The 25,030-nt window shown below is 42.3% G+C and overlaps 1 protein-coding gene across 1 annotated transcript; it reads right to left on the reverse strand.

Annotated features, from left to right (window-relative positions):
• Positions 1-4,094: 4,094 nt before the first annotated feature.
• cav3 (caveolin 3) lies at positions 4,095-18,193 on the reverse strand. The gene is made up of 2 exons (XM_062023442.1): positions 17,912-18,193; positions 4,095-4,901 (listed from the first exon to the last, which is right to left on the reverse strand). Exons 1-2 carry the CDS (start codon positions 18,026-18,028, stop codon positions 4,560-4,562), a joined length of 459 nt encoding a protein of 152 aa, XP_061879426.1. The 5' UTR covers positions 18,029-18,193; the 3' UTR covers positions 4,095-4,559.
• Between the last annotated feature and the right edge of the window lie 6,837 nt (positions 18,194-25,030).

Raw genomic sequence — 25,030 nt, forward strand, 5'->3', positions numbered from 1 at the left:
AAACTTTTGTTCTTTAAATACTGTGTGTCAAATAAGGTGAGGTTGGAGTGAGCACTAACGTCTTGGTGATGACAAATGGTTTAAAATAATCATTCAACAATATATTTTCCTTCAGAGTTTATAAATCGTGTCTATGAATGTTCTCATTCATCCAGGTCATTGTCATCTCTGGGTATTCAATCGATCGCAATGATCCTAGGAGCTATGTTGTCTGGGGGCTTCTATGCCCCCTGGTAGAGTCTCCTAAGACAAACAGGTCCTAGGTGAGGGATCAGACAAAGAGCAGCTTTTAGACTTTTATGAAGAAGACAAAATGAGGAATCAGATTTCCCTCGCCCGGACACGGAGGTGGGGCACGATGGCGAGCGCCTGGTGGCCGGGCCTGTCCCCATGGCGCCCGGCTGGGCACAGCCCAAAGAGGTAACGTGGGTCCCCCCTCCAATGGGCTCTACACTCATGGGAGGGGCATAGAGGTCGGGTGCAGTGTAAACTGGACTGCAGCCAAAGGCATGGCACTTCGCGGTCCAATCCTCGGCTAAATAGGCTAGCTCTTGGGACGTGGAACATCACCTCGCTGGGGGGAAGGAGCCTGAGCGAGTGCGCGAGGTGGAGAAGTTCTGGCTAGTCGGACTCACTTCGACGCACAGCAATGGCTCTGGAACCAGTTCTCTCGAGAGGGGATGGACTTCCACTCTGACGTTGCACGCAGTGGGAGGCGACGGGCTGGATTGGCAATTCTTGTTGCCCCCCCGGCTCAAAGTCTGCACATTGGAGTTCAACCCAGTGGCCAAGAGGGTAGCTTCCTTCCGCCTTTGGGTGGGGGGACGGGTCCTGACTGTTGTTTGTGCTTATGCACCAAACAACAGCTGAGAGTACCCACCCCTTTTGGATTCACTCGAGGGAGTACTGGAGAGTGCGCCCCCGGGTGATTCCCTTGTTATGCTGGGTGACTTCAACGCTCATGTTGGCAACGACAGTGAAACTTGGGGAGGCGTGATTGGGAAGAATGGCCGCTCGGATCTGAACCCGAGTGGTGTTTTTTGTGCTCATCACAGATTGTCCATAACAAACACAATGTTTTGCAGTTGGCACCAGGACACCCTAGACCGCGTTCCATGATTGACTTTGTAGTTGTGTCATCGGATTTGCGGTCTCATGTTTTGGACACTCGGGTGAAGACAGGGGCGGAGATTTCTATTTTTTTGCGGACAGACCTGGCAGGCCCAAACGCATTGTGAGGGTCTGCTGGGAATGTCTAGCAGAGTCTCCTGTCAGAGAGAGTTTCAATTCCAACCTGCGGTAAACTTTGAACATGTCACAAGGGAGGTGCTGGACATTGAGTCCGAGTGTACCATGTTCCGCACCTCTATTGTCGAGGCGGCCGATTGGAGCTCTGGCTGCAAGGTGGTTGGTGCCTGTCATGGCGGTAATCCTAGAACAGGAATACCGTCAGGGATATCGGGTCCTTTTGACTCATGGGACTACAGAGGCAGCGGACAGGTTCCAACAGGCCAAGTGGTGTGCAGCTTCAAACGACTTCCAGACATATTCGAAGCGATTCTGGACCACCATCCGTCGCCTCAGGAAGGGCAAGCAGTGCACTGTCAACACCATGTATGGTGAGGATGGTGTACCTCCTCAATCCCACCAACATGTCTTCACAGTGCCTGGGCTCTCCTATTTCTGGGGCTGAGGTTGCTGAGGTAGTTTAAAAGCTCCTCGGTGGCAAGGCCCCGGGGGTGGATGAGATGCGTTTGGAGTTCCTTAAGGCTCTGGATGCTGTGGGGCTGTCTTAGTTGACAAGACTCTGCAACATTGCGTGGACATCTGGGGCGGTACCTCTGGATTGGCAAACCGGGGTGGTGGTTCCTCTCTTTGAGAAGGGGAACCAGAGGGTGTGTTCCAACTATCGTGGGATCACACTCCTCAGCCTTCCCGGTAAGGTCTATTCAGAGATACTGGAGAGGAGGCTATGCCGGATAGTCGAACCTCGGATTCAGGAGGAACACTGTGGTTTTCGTCCTGGTCGTGGAACTGTAGACCACCTCTACACTCTTGACAGGGTCCTTGAGGGTGCATGGGAGTTTGCCCAACCAGTCTACATGTACTTTGTGGACTTGGAGAAGGCATTTGACCCTGTCCCTCGGGAAGTCCTGTGGGGAGTGCTCAGAGAGTATGGGGTATTGGACTGTCTGATTGTGGTGGTCCGCTCCCTGTATGATCGGTGTCCGAGCTTGGTCCGCATTGCCAGCAGTAAGTCGGACCCGTTTCAAGTGAGGTTTGGACTCCGCCAAGGCAGCCATTTGTCACCGATTCTGTTTATAATTTTTATGTACAGAATTTCTAGGTGCAGTCTGGGCGTTGATGGGATCCGGTTTGGTGGATCTGCATCCACCAAACCAGATCCCATCAACGTCTCTGCTTTTTGCTGATGATGTGTTCCTGATGGCTTCATCTGGCCAGGATCTTCAGCTCTCACTGGATGGGTTCGCAGCCGAGCGTGAAGTGAATAGGATGAGAATCAGCCCCTCAAAGTCTGAGTCCATGGTTCTCGCCCGTAAAATGGTGGAGTGCCATCTCCGGGTTCAGGAAGAGATCTTGCCCGATAGAGGAGTTCAAGTACTTCGGAGTCTTGTTCACGAGTGAGGGAAGAGTGGATTGTGAGATCGACAGGCAGATCGACAGGCAGATCGACAGGCGGATCGGTGCGGCGTTTTCAGTAATGTGGACGCTGTATCAATCCGTTGTGGTGAAGAAGGAGCTGAGCCGAAAGGCAAAGCTCTCAATTTACCGGTCAATCTACGTTCCCATCCTCACCTATGGTCATGAGCTTTGGGTTATGACCAAAAGGACAAGATTACGAGTACAAGCAGCCGAAGTGAGTTTCCTCCGCCGTGTGGCGGGGCTCTACCTTAGAGATAGGGTGAGAAGTTCTGACATTCGTGAGGAGCTCATAGTAAAGTCGCTGCTCCTCCACATCGAGAGGAGCCAGATGAGGTGGTTCGGGCATCTGGTCAGGATGCCACCCGAACACTTCCTTAGGGAGGTGTTTAGGGCACATCTGACCGGTGGAGGCCACGGGGAAGACCCAGGACACGTTGGGAAAACTATGTCTCCCAGCTGGCCTCGGAACGCCTCAGGATCCCCCAGGAGGAGCTGAACGAAGTGGCTGGGGAGAGGAAAGTCTGGGCTTGCCTGCTTAGGCTGCTGCAACCTCGGATAAGCGGAAGAAAATGGATGGATGGATGGATGGTAACTGGACTGTTTGGTTTGTCTTAGAGGACGTGGGCTGCGACACCACCTGTCTCCCACATACAACACTGTCTTTTCAACCATTCCTAAAACACTCTGTAATTTAGCCTCCAACAAATAACAGGAGTTAGAAACATTCTGGTCACAGAAGGTGACCAGAATGCCATTTGGCACCAGCCGCGAGACTAGATCTGATCAATCTAAGTCTATGAGCATGAACTGATGAAGCCTACGCGGATGAGCGGCAAAACGTCTTCCAAAACCTTCCAAACCTTTCAAAATACACCCAAATCTGCACTGATGCAAGTAAATAAACAGTAGCCTAATGGGACTCCAGACCTTCTATGCTTCTATGTCACGTGATGGCAAACCCAGCTATAGGACAGGACAGAAGAAGCAGGTTATTGTCATAAATAAAGAATTACACTTTCACACAGTAACAAAGTGCGCAGTTTACATAGAATACTTATTAAAATGTACTTCCACAAGTATTCCATTTGAGACAGAGCATAAGACTATTGGGTGTCATCAGCGTAAATGTCCACTTTGTTATAGAATCACAAGCATATACATTTAAAAATAAGGGACATTTCTGTGATATATGTTACAGTCTGGTCTTTCCACCAGACACACCTGCTTACTATGGTGCGACCATATAATTTAATTGGCATGCTTTTATTTTGAAAGCCTGAGTTGAACGCTAACCTTAACATTAGTTTACATTAATTATTAAAATGGAAGGATTTCGATAAGAAAGGGAGAGTCCCTGAGAAAACGGGATTGACATGTATTTTTTTATAAGTTTTTAATTAAAAAAAAAAAAGCATATTTAGGATGTAATAGCTCAGAATTTAATTGTTTCAAGAAACTACAAATTGTCACAATCATTTAAAAGCATGTACTTTCAAACAGAGTTACATTGAGATAAATGCTTTTCATGTTGAACATCACACACTTTTTTTTATTGCAATTTTCAAGCATTTGGGGATTTTTAAAGTGAGGTTTCATGAAAAAAACAAGTTTCCTGCTCACCCCAGACCCTGTTTACACTCTCACTGTGGGAACTAAAAGAAATAAATCATTAAAAAAAAGATATTTCAAGCTGCTGCACCTTAACATGAATGGTAAATCATACTTTGAAAACTTCTGGCTAATGTTGCTTTCTTTCAATCCATTTATTCAGAATCAAAATCAGCAAGTGTACTTTTTGTACAAAATTATACTAATTTGGTGAAACTCCTTGAGCATAAGAACATATGTTGTAGAAAAAGGGAGCAGAGCTTGTTTGGCAATACTTTTTTGAGTTTTCAGACTTCTTTGCGCAAAGCCACGCGCACGCTGCTGAAGATCTTGCCTAGGGCTTCGAAGAAAGGGTCGCAGAAGGTCTGAATGCAGAGCGAGTAGATGCGACTGATACACTGCGACTCGATCAGGCAGCTCTTGATGCAGGGCACCACCGCCCAGATGTGGAGGAAAGAGATGAAGGCGAACAGGAAGCCCCACAGCAGGGCCACGGGGATGCCAAAGATGGCCGACAGGATGCGGTAGCACCAGTACTTGGACACAGTGAAGGTGGTGTAGCTCAGTTTCCAGACGCCGTCCAGGCTGTGCGTACCGTCTGGCTCTGCTATCACGTCCTCAAACTCCACCTGGGAAGAAATGCGATGATTGACGTGCTTGCATTAGTGCTGGGATTCAAATGGATTGGTTGTTGTGCGATATGACAAACAAACATGTTGTAGCTTGTGATCGACTTGTTTTGGGTCATTGCCCTTCCCCTCTTGTGTGCGTCCCAGACTATCATGTGCAAGTTAATAAATAGTTTTTCTTTTCAACACACAAGTGGGTTTATGCAAATGGCTCAACTGTTGTGCGTTATGACAAATAAATATAATGTTGTGATGTGTATTTCTGATCTTGTCATCCTCGTCCGGACAGAAGGGTGATGTCGGAGACGCTTTACTGGAACAAAAGTTGCAGTACCTGGAGGAAATCAAGTAAAAAAAATGAGCACTCTTAACTTGGAGGAGCCAAACCACCTTCTTTTATTCCTTCTTTCTCTGTCTGGTTGTGTGTTAATTTAGGAGAGTACAACCTGACTATGTAAGGAAATGTTCATGTGTAAGTGACCGGAAAACAACCTCTTTATGTGTGTAACTTAAAAGTTGACGTGAAGATAGACATGGAGTCTTTCCTCCAGGATAGAGCTATCACTTTTAGATTCCAAAGTCTGAATTTATTGCCTCTTCTTGTGAAAGAGTTAACCCAGTCCATATGCAAATGTCCAACTAAGACTCCTTAATTTATTATGGACTCAACAATTATTTACTTAAACCTGGTGGTTCACTTTCTCCAAGTTAAATATAAACATTCACCATATATTGAATATAATGAGTCAATTAATTCACTTCAGTTGCTTATGATTGACTTGTTTTGTGTCAATTCCCTTCTCCCTGTTTCCATCCCTGACCATCTTGTATAAGCCAGGAAGTAAGTAAGTAATTTTGATTAGTTCATGCAAATTTGTTGGCTGTTGTGCGAGACGAAAAAATATATATAATGCAGCTTGTGATGAACTTGTTTGGGTCAATGCCCCTCCCCTCTTGTTTGCGTCCCTGACCATCTTGTAAAAGTGAAGTACTGTAATTAATTGTGTCCAAGTACAAACGTTTGTATTATGTGTTCATGCAAAGGGGTGGGCTGTTGGATCAACAAACAACTGTAATGTACTGTAGCTTGTGATTGGCTTGTTTTCGGTCCCTGACCTTCATGTATAAACTAAGAAATAGTATTTCTTTTTTGCACTTTAAGTTTATGCAAAGGGATCAATTGTTGTGCGTTACAACAAAAAAAGATGATATAGCTTGTAATGGACTTGTTTTGGGTCACAGCAACTCCCCTCTTGTTTGCACCCAGGACTATAATGTACTAGCTAAGAAATAAGTATTTGGTCGTAGCGTTATGTGTTTATGAAAATGGATAGATACAGTAGTTGTACAATACAACAAACAAATGGGATGCAGTTTGTGATTTACCTTAAAATGTTTTGAGTCACTGCCCCGTCCCCTACTCTAGTTTGCACCTCTGACCATCAAGTACAAGGTATGAAGTAAGAATTATATTTTTGCGTAATGAGTTTATGCAAATGCATACCCTATTTTTGGTTGTTGTGTTATTTTGTGTATTATTTGTAAATGGACAGGCGATATGTGTGATATGACAAATGTATGTGACGTAGCAGAATTTATACGCAGACTTCAACTTGTTTTGGCTTTAAAACTTCTACAAAGATGAACTATGGTGGCCCTAAAGGCTCAATAAATATGTTATATATACATATATTATATACTGTATCTATATATGTAATAATTACATATATGTTATATTTTATATTGCTACTTTGGTACATTTTTAGTGTACTTTATACCTGCATTATCGTTTTCATCCTTACCCTTTCCATCCTTTGTAACTGAGCTACTGTGTGGAACAATTTCCCTTGTGGATCAATAATGTTTGTCTAAGTCTAAGTCTAAATACTGGACATCTTTTTCTTTATTATGTTGTGTACGTATATGGATAGGCAGTCACAATGTGACAGATAAGTGATGTAGTTTGCTCACTTTTACAATGCTGAAATGTGCTGGCTGTATAAACTACATCATCATGTAGCTGGTTAAGCAGACCATAGCATTTGCATTTATTTGCAATAAGTTGTGTATGTATACTGAACAAAAATATAAACACAACACTTTTGTTTTTGCCCACATTGCTCATGAGTTGGACTCAAAGATCTAAAACTTTTACTATATACACAAAATACCTAATCCTCTCAAATATTGTTCACAAATCTGTGTTAGTGAGCACTTCTTATTTGCCAAGATTATCGATCCCACCTCACAGGTGTGGCATATCAAGATGCTAATTAAACAGCATGATTATTGCACAGGTGTGTCTTAGGCTGCCCACAATAAAAGGCCACTCCCAAATTAGCAGTTTTGCTTTATTAGGATCTGGGGGGGTCAGAAAAACAGTCAGTATCTGGTGTGACCAGCATTTGCCTCACGCAGTGCAACACATCTCCTTCGCATAGAGTTGATCAGGTGTGGAATGTTGGTCCACTCCTCAGTTGGTCCACTCCTCTTCAATCTACAGCATTCCAAACATGCTCAGTGAGTATGCTGGCCATGCAAGAACTGGGATGTTTTCAGCTTCCAGGAATTGTGTACAGATCCTTGTAACATGGGGCCGTGCATTGTCAGGCTGCAAATATGATTTATACCTGAGGAGAACACCTTTCCAACTCGCCAGAATGTAAGCATTTAATAATAATAATAATAATGGATTAGATTTTATATCGCGCTTTTCTATTGTTAGATACTCAAAGCGCTCACAGAGAAGTGAGAACCCATCATTCATTCACACCTGGTGGTGGTAAGCTACATTTGTAGCCACAGCTGCCCTGGGGTAGACTGACGGAAGCGAGGCAGCCAGTTTGCACCTACGGCCCCTCATTCATTCATCATTCATTCACCAGTGTGAGCGGCACCGGGGGCAAGGGTGAAGTGTCCTGCCCAAGGACACAACGGCAGTGATTTGGATGTCAAGAGGCGGGGAGCGATCCTGCAACCCTCAGTTTTCTGGCACGGATGCTCTTACCCACTACGCCATTCCGCCCCTTTTTTGCCCACACAAGTTGGTTACGACGATGAACTGCAGTCAGGTCGAGACCCCAATAGGACGACAAACATGCAGACTAGCTTACCTGAGACGGGTTCTCACAGTTTGTGTCATCCTTGCGCTCGGCTTGTCTCACCTTGGGACACGCCCACGGCCGCGGCGCACTTGCAGGGACGCGCCGCACGCGTCTCCGCTCTGCAGCAGCCACAAGCTGCAATCATTCACCGACAATTGGCGCACCTATCGGTAATGAGGAAGCTGCCTTCATAAGCCTGCTGAACCGGCCATCAGGCGCCGGAATATAATCATCTGTTGGCGTACAACCTCCGTTCCCGTGTTTTGACGTTGCTGTGTGTCTCGTCATTCCTTGTCATCGTTCCCCAGCTGCTTCACGGACTGCCCCTTGGATCTCGACCTCCCGCTTGGACACGGATTCCCCTCTTCCCCTGGACTTCCTCATCTCTCGTTCAACACTTGGTAACACACACTTCAGCTAACTACACACATAGCCTTACACCACATACACTTTTGGATCCGGTTCACACTCCATTCTATTGTTTATTTGTATTGTTTGATTATTATATATATATATATATATATATATATATATATATATATATATATATATATATATATATATATATATATATATATATATATATATATATATATATATATATATGGTTAATATATATAATAAATCATTGTTCATGCTGAGATAGGCTCCAGCGACCCCCCACAACCCCAAAAGGGACAAGCGGTAGAAAATGGATGGATGGGTGGATGTTCATACTTCCTCCTGGTGTCTGAGCCATCACCTACCCTTAGTCCAACCATAACAGTTTGTGCAGAAATTATTTGGATGTGGAGACCCTGGGCTGGTGCAGTTACACGTGGTCTGCGGTTGTGAGGCCGGTTGGATGTACTGCCAAATTCTTAGAAACGGCTTAGGAGACAGCTTATGGTGGAGAAATGAAGATTCAGTTCAGGGGCAACAGCTCTGGTGGACATTCCTGCAGTCAGCATGCCAACTGCACACTCCCTCAAAACTTGTGACATTTGTTGCATTGTGCTGTGTGATAAAACTGCACATTTCAGAGTGGTATTTTATTGTAGGGAGCCTAAGGCACACATGTGCAATAATGCTGTTTATTCAGCATCTTGATATTCCACACTTGTGAAGTGGGATGAATTATCTTCGCAAAGAAGAAATGCTCACTAACACAGTTTTAGTGAACAACATTTGAGAGACCCTATTGTGTGAATGTGAGTGTGAATGTTGTCTGTCTATCTGTGTTGACCCTGTGATGAAGTGAAGTGAAGTGAATTATATTTATATAGCGCTTTTCTCTAGTGACTCAAAGCGCTTTACATAGTGAAACCCAATATCTAAGTTACATTTAAACCAGTGTGGGTGGCACTGGGAGCAGGTGGGTAAAGTGTCTTGCCCTAGGACACAACGGCAGTGACTAGGATGGCAGAAGCGGGGATCGAACCTGGAACCATCAAGTTGCTGGCACGGCCGCTCTACCAACCGAGCTTGTGGTGGCGACTTGTCCAGGGTGTACCCCGCCTTCCGCCCGAATGCAGCTGAAATAGGCCCCAGCACCACCCGCGACCCCAAAAGGGACAAGCGGTAGAAAATGGATGGATGGATGGTATTTTGTGTATGTAGTAAACGTTTTGGATCTTTGAGTCAACTCATGAAAAATGGGAGCATAAACAAAAGTGTTTTGTTCAGGTAAGTGGATACCACACACTGACTTTAGTTGATGGTGGCCCTATAAGAAGGCTCAGTACTGGACTGGAAGTGACATGTGTGTTCACCGCAACGTCTTCATGTTTAATAAAAAATGTTAACTAATCATAAATCATATTTTCTCCTTTTTAAAGCAAGCAGCAAGTGAATGTGACAGTTTATTATTAACACCTAGATGCCTATTTGTGCGACATACGCAGCTGGTCCTTACAGCTATAAATAGAAGAGCATGCAGTTTATTTACACTATTGCTAAAAATGGCGGCATGTGCATGCAATACATACAGTACTCATTGAGTAGTGGGGGATGTTTTTTTGTTTTTTTTAAGTCAACTGCAGAAAAGACCAGGCATCTATTCAGAAGTAAGTAATTGGGATGTTCGGATGAAGGTTTTATGCTGCCGATTCCGATATCAATCATCCATGAGTGATATCAGCCGGTACCAACACCAACACCGATCACATGTAATAACTGTTATTATTTCAATGTATTTATGGTGAGTGCTATAGAAAGTGAAACAATATTAATACAATATTTACACTAGTTCAGTATTCTCTTGTATTATATACATCCATCCATCCATCCATCTGTTTTCTACCGCTTGTCCCTTTTGGGGTTGCGGGGGGTGCTGGAGCCTATCTCAGCTGCATAATTGTTACAAATTGAAAGAGTAAATTAAATCACTTTTCTAGGCGTAATGAGTAATGATTAACTGGGACTCTCATATTAAAAATTTACAACATAAGGTGGCAAGACATGCATCAATAATGGATGAAGCTAAATATGTATTGGACCAAAAATCACTTCATATTCTTTACTGCTCATGACTGTAACCATATCTGAGTTATTGTGCAGACATATGGGGAAATACTACAATAGTGCTCTTCAGTGTTATAATCGTGTAACAAAAAATGTCAGTTAGAGTAATACATAATGTTGGATTAAGAGAACATTCAAACTCTTTATTTGTTGAATCGTAAATATTGAAATTCCATGATATCATGCAAACAGCTAAAATTACATACAAAGCAAACTATAACCTGCTACCCAAGAACATGCAACAATTATTCTCAACAAAAGAAGAGAAATATAACCTTAGAGAAAAATGTAATTTAAAACATGTGTATGCATGTACAACATTTAAAACCTTTAGTATATCTGTATGTGGAATTAAATTATGGAAAGGATTAAGTAAAGAAATGAAACACTGTACTAATTACCTCCCTGCTTGGCACTCAGCATCAAGGGTTGGAGTTGGGGGTTAAATCACCAAAATGATTCCCGGGCGCGGCGCCGCTGCTGCCCACTACTCCCCAAGGGGATGGGTCAAATGCAGAGGACAAATTTCACCACATCTAGTGTGTGTGTGACAATCATTGGTACTTTAATCTTAATCTTAATCTTAATATGATCCAATTTAAGAAACTCTTATAACTCAAAGTACAAAGAAGAAGAACCATGATAAACATTCTGAATTTATTGATAATCTTATTTAGCTCTCTATATAAAATACAACTTACTTCACTAATTATTATTTACTTGTTTATTTTTTTATGTTATTACTTATGGAGTATATTGTGAATAAATTGAGAACATGAAGTGAACAAAAGTGTTAGCAATTGCTATGTAAAGGAAAAGGGGTAGGATTCAATAAGTGTTGCTTCTTCCTACTCCTTTTCGAACATGTTGAAAAAAGGACCTGGACATTTTAACGTATCATGTTGTAATTGTATTGTTCGATATAAACTCAAACCATAAACCAACATAAATCATTGTTTGATCAAAACAAAGTCCATAGTACACAATAACTATTCCCCAAGTTCATGAAACATAAAAAAAAAACAATATACAAAAAAAAGACTTTGAGAATATCAACTGAATCACTCTCATATCAAACATATACTGATACTATTTTTATTTCTTGGTGTAGTCTGAAGCTGCTTTAGCGCTTAGTTTAGTTATTAGCATATCTGCTCCTGACTTGCTCTCGGTGTGTAACATGTTTAGCCAGTCCTCCAGTGATAACATTACCTGATAATGATAGTTAAGATACTAAGAAATGCGGTTTATTTTGTGGTAATCATTATTAACTTAGGGGAGCGACTCCACACTGTGTATGGCAACACATAATTATCTGCTAGCCGCTTGTCAGCTGGGGTACTAAAAATAAATAGAGTGAGGGGAGGGGGTCGACCGTTGGGACTGGCATTAAAAGGCATTAATCGGCAATGGCGAAAACATATTTTTTGATAAAAATAGGCTGATACTGATTGATCGGCACATGCCTAATAAGTAAGGCGTTAACTATTGGGCAGGTCTTCATTTATACTAATATATTCAATACTTTCTGTGTGGCGTTCGCATGTTCTCCCCTTGACTGCGTGGGTTCTTCCGGGTACTCCGGCTTCCTCCCACCTCCAAAGACATGCACCTGGGGATAGGTTGATTGGCAACACTAAATATGCCCTAGTGTGTGAATGTGAGTGTGAATGTTGTCTGTCTATCTGTATAACTATCATTATCTGCGATGACGTGGCGACTAGTCCAGGGTGTACCCCGCCTTCCGCCCGAATGCAGCTGGGATATGCTCCAGACCCCCCCCCCCCCCCCCCCCCATTTCCATGTAGCAAATTCCTCTTTAAACTAACACTCCAGTGGCATTGGTAAGAACCTGCACATTAATTCCTCTGAGAGGCTACAGTTTGTGCTGCTGTTTTGGTTAGCAAACACACTCTAATGGGCTCTGCAGTTCACACAAGTATGTCATTGAGGGTCAATTTGAGAAGATGGCAGCCATTAAAGCGGAGGTCACATTTGAGGAAATGCACTAGAGCAGACCTGGGGAAAATACGGCCCTCGGGCCACATGTGAGATTTTCAATCCAGCCCGCTGGACGTTCTACATCATTTTTTTAGAATTTTAACATCAACATTATGATGTGCAGTGCTGTTTTTAAATGACCATACGTCTTGAACTATAGAAAGTATTTCAATGGTTGAAATCTGCGCTTTTGGGTGTTATACGAGTTATTACGGCAAGCTACGTCACAGCAGCTCAGACGAGGAATAAAGCAGAGTGGGCGGGGTTTGTTTTCAGAGCAGCCAGCCCGAAACGGAAACAGATGTGGAAGCACATTTTTACGTGATGATATATCATATTGTAGGTGTTTATTACACTTTGCATTCATATTTGGCTGTTTTTTTGTACATTTTTGTTGTGTTTTGCTTGATTGTAAAAGATACACAACTATCGAGGAGCTGGTCTGAGAAGTAAAAGAGGAGTGACGTTCATATGTTGTTAATATTCAGTGTTTTATTGTTCATATTTAATATTGTAAATTCCACTTTTTTTATTTTCATGTACATTTTGGGTGTCCAATTCAGTAAAAAACTGTATAATTCCATTCGGTTCTTTTGAGGTGGTCTTTTATAACGTTTTGTGACTTTTGGTATTAGCGTTCCTAAAAAAAAAGGACCCAAACACACATAATATATAGCAGATTTTTACAGCTAAATGTGTACATATAATTTATACACACATACACGTTGGCCCCCCAGACACATATTTTTCTCTCAATGTGGCCCCCGAGTCAAAATATTTGCCCAGCTCTGCACTAGATCCACCCGAGAACAAACATCCACTGCAGAGGACGCTGGCTTCCAGGAAGTTAGCCATAGACAGGAGGAGTATGTGACGTAAGAAGAGGAGCCTAACGTTGTCGTCTGCCAGATAGTCTATTGTAAAATCTGTTTGCGTTCCCGCAGCTGAGACTCAGCTACAGAATATTAATGAACGTTTCAGTCAGGCAGACGCCCTGCACATCTAAAAACATCTCCCTGTCATCCAAACCAGTGGCGAGGATCCGTTTGGGAAGTCAGGACAGGACGAACAAACAAGCCGTCTGAGTCATTCTCTGAATAATTTGCTCCACATGGATTGTTTTGTTCTTTGCGAAAAGTCTTTCCTGAAGGAGATGGGCTTACTTTAGCTTTGCCAAATGACAGCAACAAAATGCTAGAAAGCATTATAAATTCATAAGAAAGAGATCTTAGTATAAGAGACAGGCACTCTGTGACATGTACTACGCTTATCATGGGATTAGAATACATATGGCACTACTGGGGAGGGGGTGTACGTGTTCCACCCCACTTTCCTACAAACATCGCCGATAAAATATTTCATGTTCCGTTTTATTAAGACTAATTTACTTTGCGGTGCACGTAGTCCGACGTTTGTGTGCTACACTAGTGGTGCGTTCAAGTTGTACATGAATTTCTGGATTTTTAATCGGGGTCGTAGGCATGTCTGCCAGTAGCTGTAGGTGATCGGATTATTGTCTACTATGACTGAGGCTGGGCACCATTTGAAATTGAACGATTCCTCATTTTGATTCCGGTTCCTGACGATTCTTGATTCTGAGTCTTAAATAATGTTTGTTAATGGCGGCTCTGTCTTCATTATTGGAGTAGATTATTTCTTTTTCGTTGTTTGGTGCTTTTACTTCCAGTTGGGCATCAAGACTAAAAATTAAAAATACAAGATTTGAACGATTCACAGGGAATCAGAATATTGGTCTCTGTTCCTATCAATTTTCGATGCCCAACCCTAACTATAACTCGTTTGTGAACAAGATGAGACACCTTTTAGACCTCGGGGCCCGACTTTTCCACTACAGAGTGATCTGGTGCCCACTCAAATATTAACACTATTAACACAATAATTTACCTTTGATTTTAATCGTGTTCAATAATTATATCTAACTTACTTAAAGTTTACAACCTTGTCAAATGATATGAAATAATATGTTAATCACAAAAAATATTATTTATTTAGCACATAATCCTGAGTCTTAGGTCAGGCTGATTAGATAAATAATTATTAACCAAATATACTGCATAAGTAAGGACTCAAAAATAAGAGGCAACAATTTTTTACATGCAATTATGTAGCGCTAAAACACAAAAACTAAATTAACAATACATTTTAATTAAAAAAACTATAAATACAAATTAAAGTGAAAATGAAAATAAAGCTTTACCCCTTTAGTTTTGCGCTTAATAAACTTCTCTATGACTTTAGCTCCAGACTTCTGTTTGTTAGAGATTGTCATTACTGCCACATCCATCCATCCATTTTCTACCGCTTGTCACGTTCGGGGTCGCGGGGGGTGCTGGAGCCTATCTCAGCTGCATTCTGCATATTTTTGGTGGCCCTCTAGGGGGCGCTCACGGCACAACAAAGTGAAGTGAAGTATATTTATATAGTGCTTTTCTCTAGTGACTCAAAGCGCTTTACATAGTGAATCCCAATATGTAAGTTATATTTAAACCAGTGTGGGTAAAGGGTCTTGCCCAAGGACACAACGGCAGTGACAAGGATGGCGGAAGTGGGGATCGAACCTGGAACCCTCAGTGTCATGTCTGTGTGATCATGTTTTGTTTAAAGGCCTACTGAAATGAAATTGTTTTATTTAAACGGAGATAGCAGATCCATTCTATGTGTCATACTTGATCATTTTGCGATATTGCCATATTTTTGCTGAAAGGATTTAGTATAGCACAACGACGATAAAGTTTGCAACTTTTGGTCTCTGATAAAAAAAAGCCTTGCCCCAGCGTGACGACACCGGAGGAAGGGCTGCTCACATTTTCCTATTGTTTACACCAGCAGCGAGAGAGATTCGGACCGAGAAAGAGACGATTACCCCATTAATTTGAGCGAGGATGAAAGATTCGTGGATGAGGAACGTGAAAGTGAAGGACTAGCGTGCAGTGCAGAACGTATCTGTTTTCGCTCTGACTGTAACTTAGGTACAAGGGTTCATTGGATTCCACACTCTCTCCTTTTTCTATTGTGGATCACAGATTTGTATTTTAAACCACCTCGGATACTATATCCTCTTGAAAATGAGAGTCGAGAACGCAAAATGGACATTCACAGTGACTTTTATCTCCACAACAATACATCGGCAAAACACTTTAGCTACGGAGCTAACGTGATAGCATCGGGCTCAAATGCAGATATAAACAAAATAAATAAACCCCTGACTGGAAGGATAGATCAACAATACTATTAAACCCTGGACATGTAAATACACGATTAATGCTTTCCAGCTTGGCGAAAATTAACAATGCTGTTGCTAACGACACCATTGAAGCTAACTTAGCAACGGGACCTCACAGAGCTATTATAAAAATATTAGCGCTCCACCTACGCCAGCCAGCCTTCATCTGCTCATCAACACCCGTGCTCACCTGCGTTCCAGCGATCGACGGAAGGACGAAGGACTTCACCCGATCATCCGTGCGGTCGGCGGCTAGCGTCGGCTAGCGTCGGCTAGCGTCGGCTAGCGTCGGCTAGCGCGTCTGCTATCCAAGTAAGTCCTCCTGGTTGTGTTGCTACAGCCAGCCGCTAATACACCGATCCCACCTACAACTTTCTTCTTTGCAGTCTCCATTGTTCATTAAACAAATTGCAAAAGATTCACCAACACAGATGTCCAGAATACTGTGGAATTTTGAGATGAAAACAGAGCTTTTTGTATTGGATTCAATGGGCTCAGAATACTTCCGCTTCAATTGTTGACGTCACACGCAAACGTCATAATATAGAAACGTTTTCAGCCAGAAGTTTGCCGGGAAATTTAAAATTGCACTTTATAAGTTAACCCGGCCGTATTGGCATGTGTTGCAATGTTAAGATTTCATCATTGATATATAAACTATCAGACTGCGTGGTCGGTAGTAGTGGGTTTCAGTAGGCCTTTAAGTTATGTTCTGCTTGGTTTTGGACTCTTTTTAGTTCCTGCTTTTCACTCCCTTGTCTTGTTTCCATGGTTACCCATTAGTTTCACCTGTTCCACGTTTGGACTCATTGAGCACTCTTGTTTGTCACCATAGCAACCCATTAGTTTTCACCTGTCCTCACGACTCACACACCTGTCTTTAATCAAGTCTTCACTATTTATCCCTGTAGTTGCCAGGCAGTCAGGCTGGCAAAATCACACTCCTGACACTCTGTTTCACGTCCATCGTTCATGCTGCTCCTTTCGTCCTGTTTATTAAGGCCATAGTTAGCAAGTTTTGTTTTCTGTCCATAGTGTACGCCAAAGTGGATGTTTTGTTTTTCATAGCCAAGTTTTCTACCTCCGCTGTGAGCGCCTTTTGTTTGTACTTTTTTGAGTAAATTCAATCATGTCATTACCTTCACGTCGTGTCCGCTCCAAATCCTTTGCACCATGGGAAAACAAACAACACCACAGTCCTCGTCATGACACTCAGGTTGCTGGCACAGCCGCTCTACCAACCGAGCCACGCCTCCCCAAAGAGGGTGACAAACGCTCAAAACTTGCTCCCCCACCCTCTTTTACAGTATCTGTGTTGATCCACATAGGAAACATAACGCTTCAAACCATAGTATTTTTTATTTTATTTTTTGCATTATGAATTTTAAATAGACAATTATGCAATGCGACATACACACCCGTCACATATGTCAACATTAAAACTTTAAACACAAAGGGTAAAAAATATGGAAATACTCGATTCACTCCGTCCCCGCAACCTGTTTTCAGAATCTCTGTCCATAATTGCGGTGGTAACAGCAAGTTATGAGTATTAAACAGCAATACTATTTTGTTTATGTTAATTGATAGGCAGTTGTGCGAGGTGACAAACATGTGATGCTAAGGACACGAATGCTAACTGTAACTCTAATAATAAAGATACAGTATTGGTAAACTAATACCACTTTGGCAGAAGAAAGTGAGCAGTATTAATATCAAAGCTACATTTTTGACGCATTAGATAGGATCTCATTACAGTAGATGCTACTGTTCTCTTTCAAAGACGTGTATTTACAGTATATTTCATGTCTGGTTAACATTGATCATTTATCATACTTGCTTCACCCAGTCTAGCAGAGTCTCAGGTCTGTGTGTATTATTAGCTCTGTGCTAAAGGCCGATGTGTATCTACACATTGGCCTTTAGCACAGAGCTAACAATCACAGAACAAACAGTAGTCAAATCTAAATACAACGTGACGGTTCTAGAGATCGTTTACGCCATGATTCCCAAAATAAATGCTGAGTTCCGGATAGGCAACAGGAATAGTTACCGGTGTACTTTAGAAGCTTTTGTACAGTTTTGCGATCTTGCAGAAAACTTGTTGCATGCACTACACAGTCTTAATGAGGCGATATTGAACAGGAGGCAGCACAAACCTTCACCACGTCGTCATTGATCTGCTTGGGGTCTCTGTTGATTAGATCAATCTCCTTAGTATGGCTGTCCTTGATCATCTTCTCCTCGTTGCCGTTGTACTGGTACTGGTCTGCCATGTTGGGGGGTGGGGACCGCAGGCAGGGTCTTGGATGGTCAGACGGTGAGGGTGAGCCTTCGGAGTGCACACTGCAGCAACAGCGGATCACCGTCTGAACCCCTGAATGCACCGCTGTGACACTCCCGTTGACATGCCAGTGGACAGCTGCTGGTAAAAATGGAGGCCTGACCTCCTACCCTGCACGCACACGCGCACACACACACACACACACACACACACAGACAATGTAGCGCGCACAGACAGAGAAAGTATGCCTTAAAGGGGAGCCCACGCTTGTGTCACATTTCACACGGGCTTGCAGGAGACCAACTGGGCAGGGTTTGCACAGTGGCACACCAATGTACACCACACACAAACACACACTCCTGCATGTGAAATGATGTGTTCTACGTCCAATCAGCTGGGAAGAAGAGCAAGGAGGTTGAGGAAATTAGGTGTTTGACTTATAAACTTCATATACTGTACAACCCCCACTAAATGATGTAGTTCTTGAACTGTCAGTTTTTGCCATAGTTTATATATAGATTGTTATGTAAATAACGTCATGCTAGCAAAAACAGAACAGGGGGTGGACCAGGCCCAATGAGAACCTCTAAGTCAGGGGTCACCAACACGGTGCCCGCGGGCACCAGGTCGCCCTCCAAGGACCAAATGAGTTGTCCACAGGCCTGTTCTAAAAATAGCACAACTCACTAGTGAGCTGTGTCTAAAATGTAATTTTGTTCTGTTGGTATTCTTTTTTTAATCACATTTGTATCAATATAGATTTTAAAATGCCCATATCTTAAAATATTTCCATTATACATTTTTTTATTTACGTTTCAGTGAACTCTGACCTACTCCAGTTCAAAGGTCAGTATTGTGCGCGCAACTAAACCAGTGGTGGTGGTGGAGAGTAAGCTGGCGGGCGCAGCTAAGATGAGCGCTGAATGCAGTTTCTTTTCCCCCCAAAAATGGTAGGAAAAAGATAGAAAACGTATCACTTTCACAGCCAATGGGAGGAGGAGTTATTTTTTACAACTGTGAAAGAAACTTGCTTGTCACAAAAGCTACCATGCTAACTACTGAAGTACTTAACTCATATTATGTTTTGCATGTGGTGAAGGTTTATATAATAATAATAATATGGATTAGATTTTATATTGCACTTTTCTATTATTAAATACTCAAAGCGCTCACAGAGAAGTGGGAACCCATCATTCATTCACACTTTCATCTTGGAGAAAGCAAACCAAAATTAGAGAGTTCACAGGACACATTGTTATTGCACTAGTGAGCCACGGATGAAGAGATGCTGCTCCGTTATTGATTTAAGTAGAGTCTGAATGTCATCAAACAGTTAACTCCATCTTTTGACACTTCTTCCACTCCAGTCCTTGCACGCTACACCGCTACAACAAAGATGTAGGAGAAAAGACGCTGTCGAGGGCGAGCCACGTCAATAAGACCGCCCACAAAACGGCTCATCCTGAAGCGACTGTCAGAAAGCGGCTTGAAGATGATCTGTAAAACCTAATCAATGCAATGTTTTGACCAAAGAACCACCATTACATGTTATGTAGACCAGAAGGAAATGTCTTCAATTTAGAAAAAAAAAAGAATACTCTGACCCCTTTAATGCGCCTTATAATCCGGTCCACCCTATGGTCCAGAAAATACGGTAATTGATAACTTTTTGAAACATGGTGCAACATAGTTCTTGGTTTGTTAAAAGGGTTTGTTAGTGGCTAAATAAAATTTAACATTTTTCCTATAAAATATAGTGACGTAAGTGATCATCTGAAAATGTAACAATTACTGCAATTAATAAGGTTCTGAATATTTATATGTTTTCCATCTTGTTGTCATTGTTGATAATTGTGAGAAATAATTAACGTGATCAGTGTCTTTATATCGATGAGTATCAATCATCATTCATAATGTACAATCAAAGGCAACTGAGAAAATTAGAGGAAACTGAAATGTGGTTCTTCAGAAAAATACTCCGCATATCATGGACTGAAAGGAAAATTAATGAAGAGGTATTGACAGAGGCAAAAACAAGAAGGTTTTAAGTGCAACAATTCGAAATAGGCAGCTGAAATTCCTCAGACATATCATTACAAAAGACTGCTTAGAAAAACTGATGTTAACACGAAAACTAGTAGGAAAGAAAGCTCCAGGTCAACAACGAACAACATACATCAACAGCCTAAGAAATGTTATCGGAAATATCAATAATATAGAACTCATACATAAAGCGGACGACAGAGAAGACTGGAGAGCCCTGATCATCCATGCCTGCAAACAGGCCTGATACCCCATGATGATGATGATAATCAAAGGCAAAACAAGCACATTTCTTATTTCAAAAGAGTGTATCAAACTGGTAGCCCTTCGTATGGCTCAGTACCCATGAAGTAGTGCTCTGTTTCAAAAAGGTTGGCGACCCCTGCACTAAGTGTTTGTTAATGTACACCGTGTTGATTCTTGGATATCATGTTCAAGCTCCCTGCTGTGAGAAATTGGGTGAGGAAAGAGGCGGGGCCTTGGAGGGAAGGGATCAGAGTGCATGTGAGCTGCAGTATCCAGCCCAATTAGAGGAGCGGCATTCTTGGTGTGAGAGTCCAAGGCCATGAGTGAGGAGAGGAGATGGACACAAATAGCTCAGCATATAGTGAAGGTGGGCAGGGCTGGTCCACTGAGGGTTTCAGCTGTGCCATCGGAGTCCGTCTTCTATGCAGGCCCACGCCCCTAATCCTAAATTTAGACCGTTTCGTGTGGGACAGGGCTAGTACCTGCATGTTTGATGCTTCAGTCGAACCTGATCTCATTTTAGGACATTTTTACTGTGAAGTGTGTGAGAAGGTGGTGGGGTCGTCAATGACTTGGCTGGATGATATCGTCAAGCTTCTCCTTATGGTAACAGATAAAGGACCGGAGGACTCGTGCTCTCCTATCTAGTTTTTGCACATGATCTGATGAAGCTGGCTTGGATGATAAGTGAAACATTTAATCAGTTCATGCTCAAACACTAGATAGGACAGATTATAGCTGTTTGTCCTATCTATAGACGGACTAGTGGTGTCCGATAACATAAACTGATGAAACATGCTTGGATAAGAGGCGAAATGTTTCATCAGTTCATGTCAAAGACTACACCGGTCTGTCCTTGCTATAGAGACGGAGTAGTGCTGTCCTATCTAGTCTTTGCACATGAACTGAGGAAGTCTGTTTGAAAGTGAGACGAAACGTTGCATCAGTTCGTGCTCAAACACAGACAGACTATAGTTTTCTGTCTTGTCTAAAAAACAGACTAGCGTCGAGTGTCCTATCTAGTCTTTGCACATGATCTGATGAAGCTTGCTTGGATGAGAAGTGAAACATTTAATCAGTTCATGCTCAAACACTAGATAGGACAGATTATAGCTGTCAGTCCTATCTATAGACAGACTAGTGGTGTCTGATAACATAAACATGCTTGGATAAGAGGCGGAATGTCTCATCAGTTCATGTCAAAGACTACACATAAGACTACACCGGTCTGTCCTAACTATAGAGCCAGAGTAACGTTGTCCTATCTAGTCTTTGCACATGAACTGAGGAAGTCTGTTTGAATGTGAGACGAAACGTCAAACAGACAGACTATAGCTCTCAGTCTTGTCTAAAAAACAGACTAGCGTCTAGTGTCCTATCCAGTATTTGCACATAAACCGATTAAATCTGATTGGATAAGAGGTCAAGTGTTCCATCAGCTCATGTCAAAGAGTACATAGGACAAACTAGATATGTCTGTCCTATCAAAAGAGATATACTCGTGCTATCCTATCCAGTATTTGCACATGAACTGAGGAAGTCTGTTTGAATGCGAGACTAAACGTTGCATCAGTTAATGCTCAAACAGACAGACTATAGCTGTCTGTCGTATCTAAAAAACAGACTAGTGTCTAGTGTCCTATCTAGTATTTGCACATAAAGTGATGAAATCTGATTGAATAAGAGGTCAAATGTTCCATCAGTTCATGTCAAAGAGTACATAGGACAAACTAGATATGTCTGTCCTATCAAAAGAGATACTCGTGCTATCCTATCCAGTAATTGTGCATTATCTGTTGAGAGGCGAAACGTTTCCTCACTTCAAGCTCAAAGACTAACTAGGACAAACTAAATCCGTCTGTCCCGTCTACAGAGACTAATTGGTGCTGTCTGGTCTTTGCACATGAGTTTGTGAAGCCTGCTTTGATGAGGTAAGACATTTCATCAGCTCGTGCTCAAAGACTACAGGACAAACTATCTATAGAGACCGACTAATACTGTCCTATCTAGTCATTGTGCGTTAACAAATTTAGCCTGATTTTATGAGAGGTGAAACATTTCTTCCGTTCAGACTACATAGGACAAGCTATCAATGGATAAGAGGAAACGTTTCATCAGTTCATTTTCAAACACTAGATAGGACAGACAGCTATAGTCTGTCTTTTTTACTCTGTCCTCGTGGTGTCCTAAGTAGTATGTGCACATGAGCTGATAAAACCTGCTTGGATAAGAGGCAAAATGTTTCATATGATTATGTTAAAGACTACATAAAAAAGACTACACCTGTCTGTCCTAGATATAGGGACAGACTAGTGGTGTCCTATCTAGTATTTGGACATTAACTAATGAAACCTGCTTGATTGAGAAGCAAAACATTTCATCAGTTCATGCTCAAAGACCACATACAACAGAGCAGAGCTGTCTAGCCTAGCTATAGAGACAGACTAGAGTTGTCCCGTCAAGTACTTGGATGATAAATGGTAAATGGGTTATACTTGTATAGCGCTTTTCTACCTTCAAGGTACTCAAAGCGCTTTCACACTATTTTCACATTCACCCATTCACACACACCTTCACACACTGATGGCGGGAGCTGCCATGCAAGGTGCTAACCACGACCCATCAGGAGCAAGGGTGAAGTGTCTCGCTCAGGGACACAACGGACGTGACTAGGTTGGTAGAAGCTGGGGATCAAACCAGGAACCCTCAGGTTGCTGGCACGGCCACTCTCCCAACCACGCGCGTCAGGCCGTCACTGGATGAGAGGTGAAACGTTTCATCATTTCATGCTCCAACACAGACAAAGACTAAAGTGGTCTGTCCTATCTATATGCAGACTAGTGCTGCCCCAGCTAGTTATTGCACATGAACTGATGAAGCCTGCATGAGAGGTGAAACGTTTCATCAGTTGAGGCTCAAAGACTAGACAGACGAGACACTAGACCACACTAGGAGGCTGTGTGAGGCCTTTGTGTCCTTTCAGTTAAGAAGGCGCATGGATTCTGCTGCTGCTTGTCACCTTGGTGGAAAGTAAGTCACAGCAGCCTGAGGCATGCCTTAATTACATTTACATGCCTGTCTGCCATGACTTTGTCCATGAGACTCATTACATGACAAGTCTCATTAAAACCTGCTTGAAAAATGGCCACCAGCCTTCAGTAAATGGCAACAATTTCTTCTGCTGTCCAATCCACTCCATATGATCCACATTGTGTAAAACAGGGACATGTAATTGTCACGGCTGGTTACACCAGGCCGTGCCCTTTTGTGTTAGTTCCTGTTCTGTGCTTTTATTTCGGCAGCTCTTTTGGTTTTGTTAGTGTTTTCCAGTGGCTGCTTCACTTTTGTCACAGAACATTTCCCCTCACCCGCTTTCTGTTAGCCATCAAAACTATTGAAGATGATCCTTTTTCTCCCTTCGGTGTCGGGACATTGTTTGTTGGTGGATTTTTTCGATTCCCTATTCGTTGTTGACCAGATACAATCCTTTTTGATGCTTTGCAATTACACACGTATGTGTGGATGCCATCTGTTCCACATTTCCTGTTGATGTTTTGCATTTTGTTTCATTTTTGTCATAGCCTGTTCCGGTCAGAGCACTTCCCCGTTGCTCTCGCTTTTTGTTTATTTATTGATGAATCCACCTTTTTCCTTAAAATCACGACAACCTCCGGCGTCTCCCATGATGCACCGCTAATTATACATTTAAAAAGGAACAATTGTTGAAATATCAAGGTGAGGGTGAAATAAAGACAAAGTATGACTTTTGCAGCAACAGTGATTGGTAACGACACGTTTTGTGTACAGTAGCTAGCAAGCTATATGTGCTAACTCAAGTTTTGGCCGCAGTTTCTTCTCAAAGGAGAAATAGTTATTCAACAGTAACTAAAACATGTATGTGTATATGTCGACTAATGTTACTAATGTATATACTTACCGTATTTTTTGGACTATAAGGCGCACTTAAAATCCTTTCATTATCTCAAAAATCAACAGTGCGCCTTATAACCCGGTGCGCCTAATGTACGACCTCAAAGCTATTTTATTTGGTACATGGTGTAATGATAAGTGTGACCAGTAGATGGCAGTCATACATGAGAGATACGTGTAGGCTGCAATATGACGCCAGTAAACAACACCGAAACTTTAAAAGTTCCATTGAGAATTTAGACTATTACACACAGCGTTAAAAAATCAGTCAAAATGTTTTTAGTACGACTTAGGTAAGTTATGAAGCCGCACCACTTGATGAATTGTCGGCACATTAAACATACGAGTATTATTATGGAGCGTGTATAAGGACCGCAAAATGGCACCTATTAGCAGACATATTACTTGGCGTTTTGTTTCGCAATATTATGCAAAACCAACTTTTCTTACCTTCTGGTACCTGCTGATGTGTATTTTGGATCTGCATAAGTCTTGGAAATGCGGGTGCGTACGCCATTGTAGTCCGTGCCGTCATAAGCTTCTTCTTTTTCTCTACCTTCTTATGTGGCATTCATCTTCTGCTGTTGCCATTTCTAATATAAAGTAGCGTAAAGTTCTTACTTATATCTGTCAGTAGACTAGCTGTCAAAGCGCTAAAAACTGTAGTGGGTTTACATTATTCACCCACGGAACTTTAGTTATGAGGGTTATGGTCGGACGTGTTTTCACAAGAAAAAATGGAGCCACGGATTGTGGCTTCATTTTTTTATTGAGC

Source organism: Entelurus aequoreus, linkage group LG01, assembly GCF_033978785.1.
Source record: "Entelurus aequoreus isolate RoL-2023_Sb linkage group LG01, RoL_Eaeq_v1.1, whole genome shotgun sequence".
In the NCBI taxonomy this organism is placed as follows: domain Eukaryota; kingdom Metazoa; phylum Chordata; class Actinopteri; order Syngnathiformes; family Syngnathidae; genus Entelurus; species Entelurus aequoreus.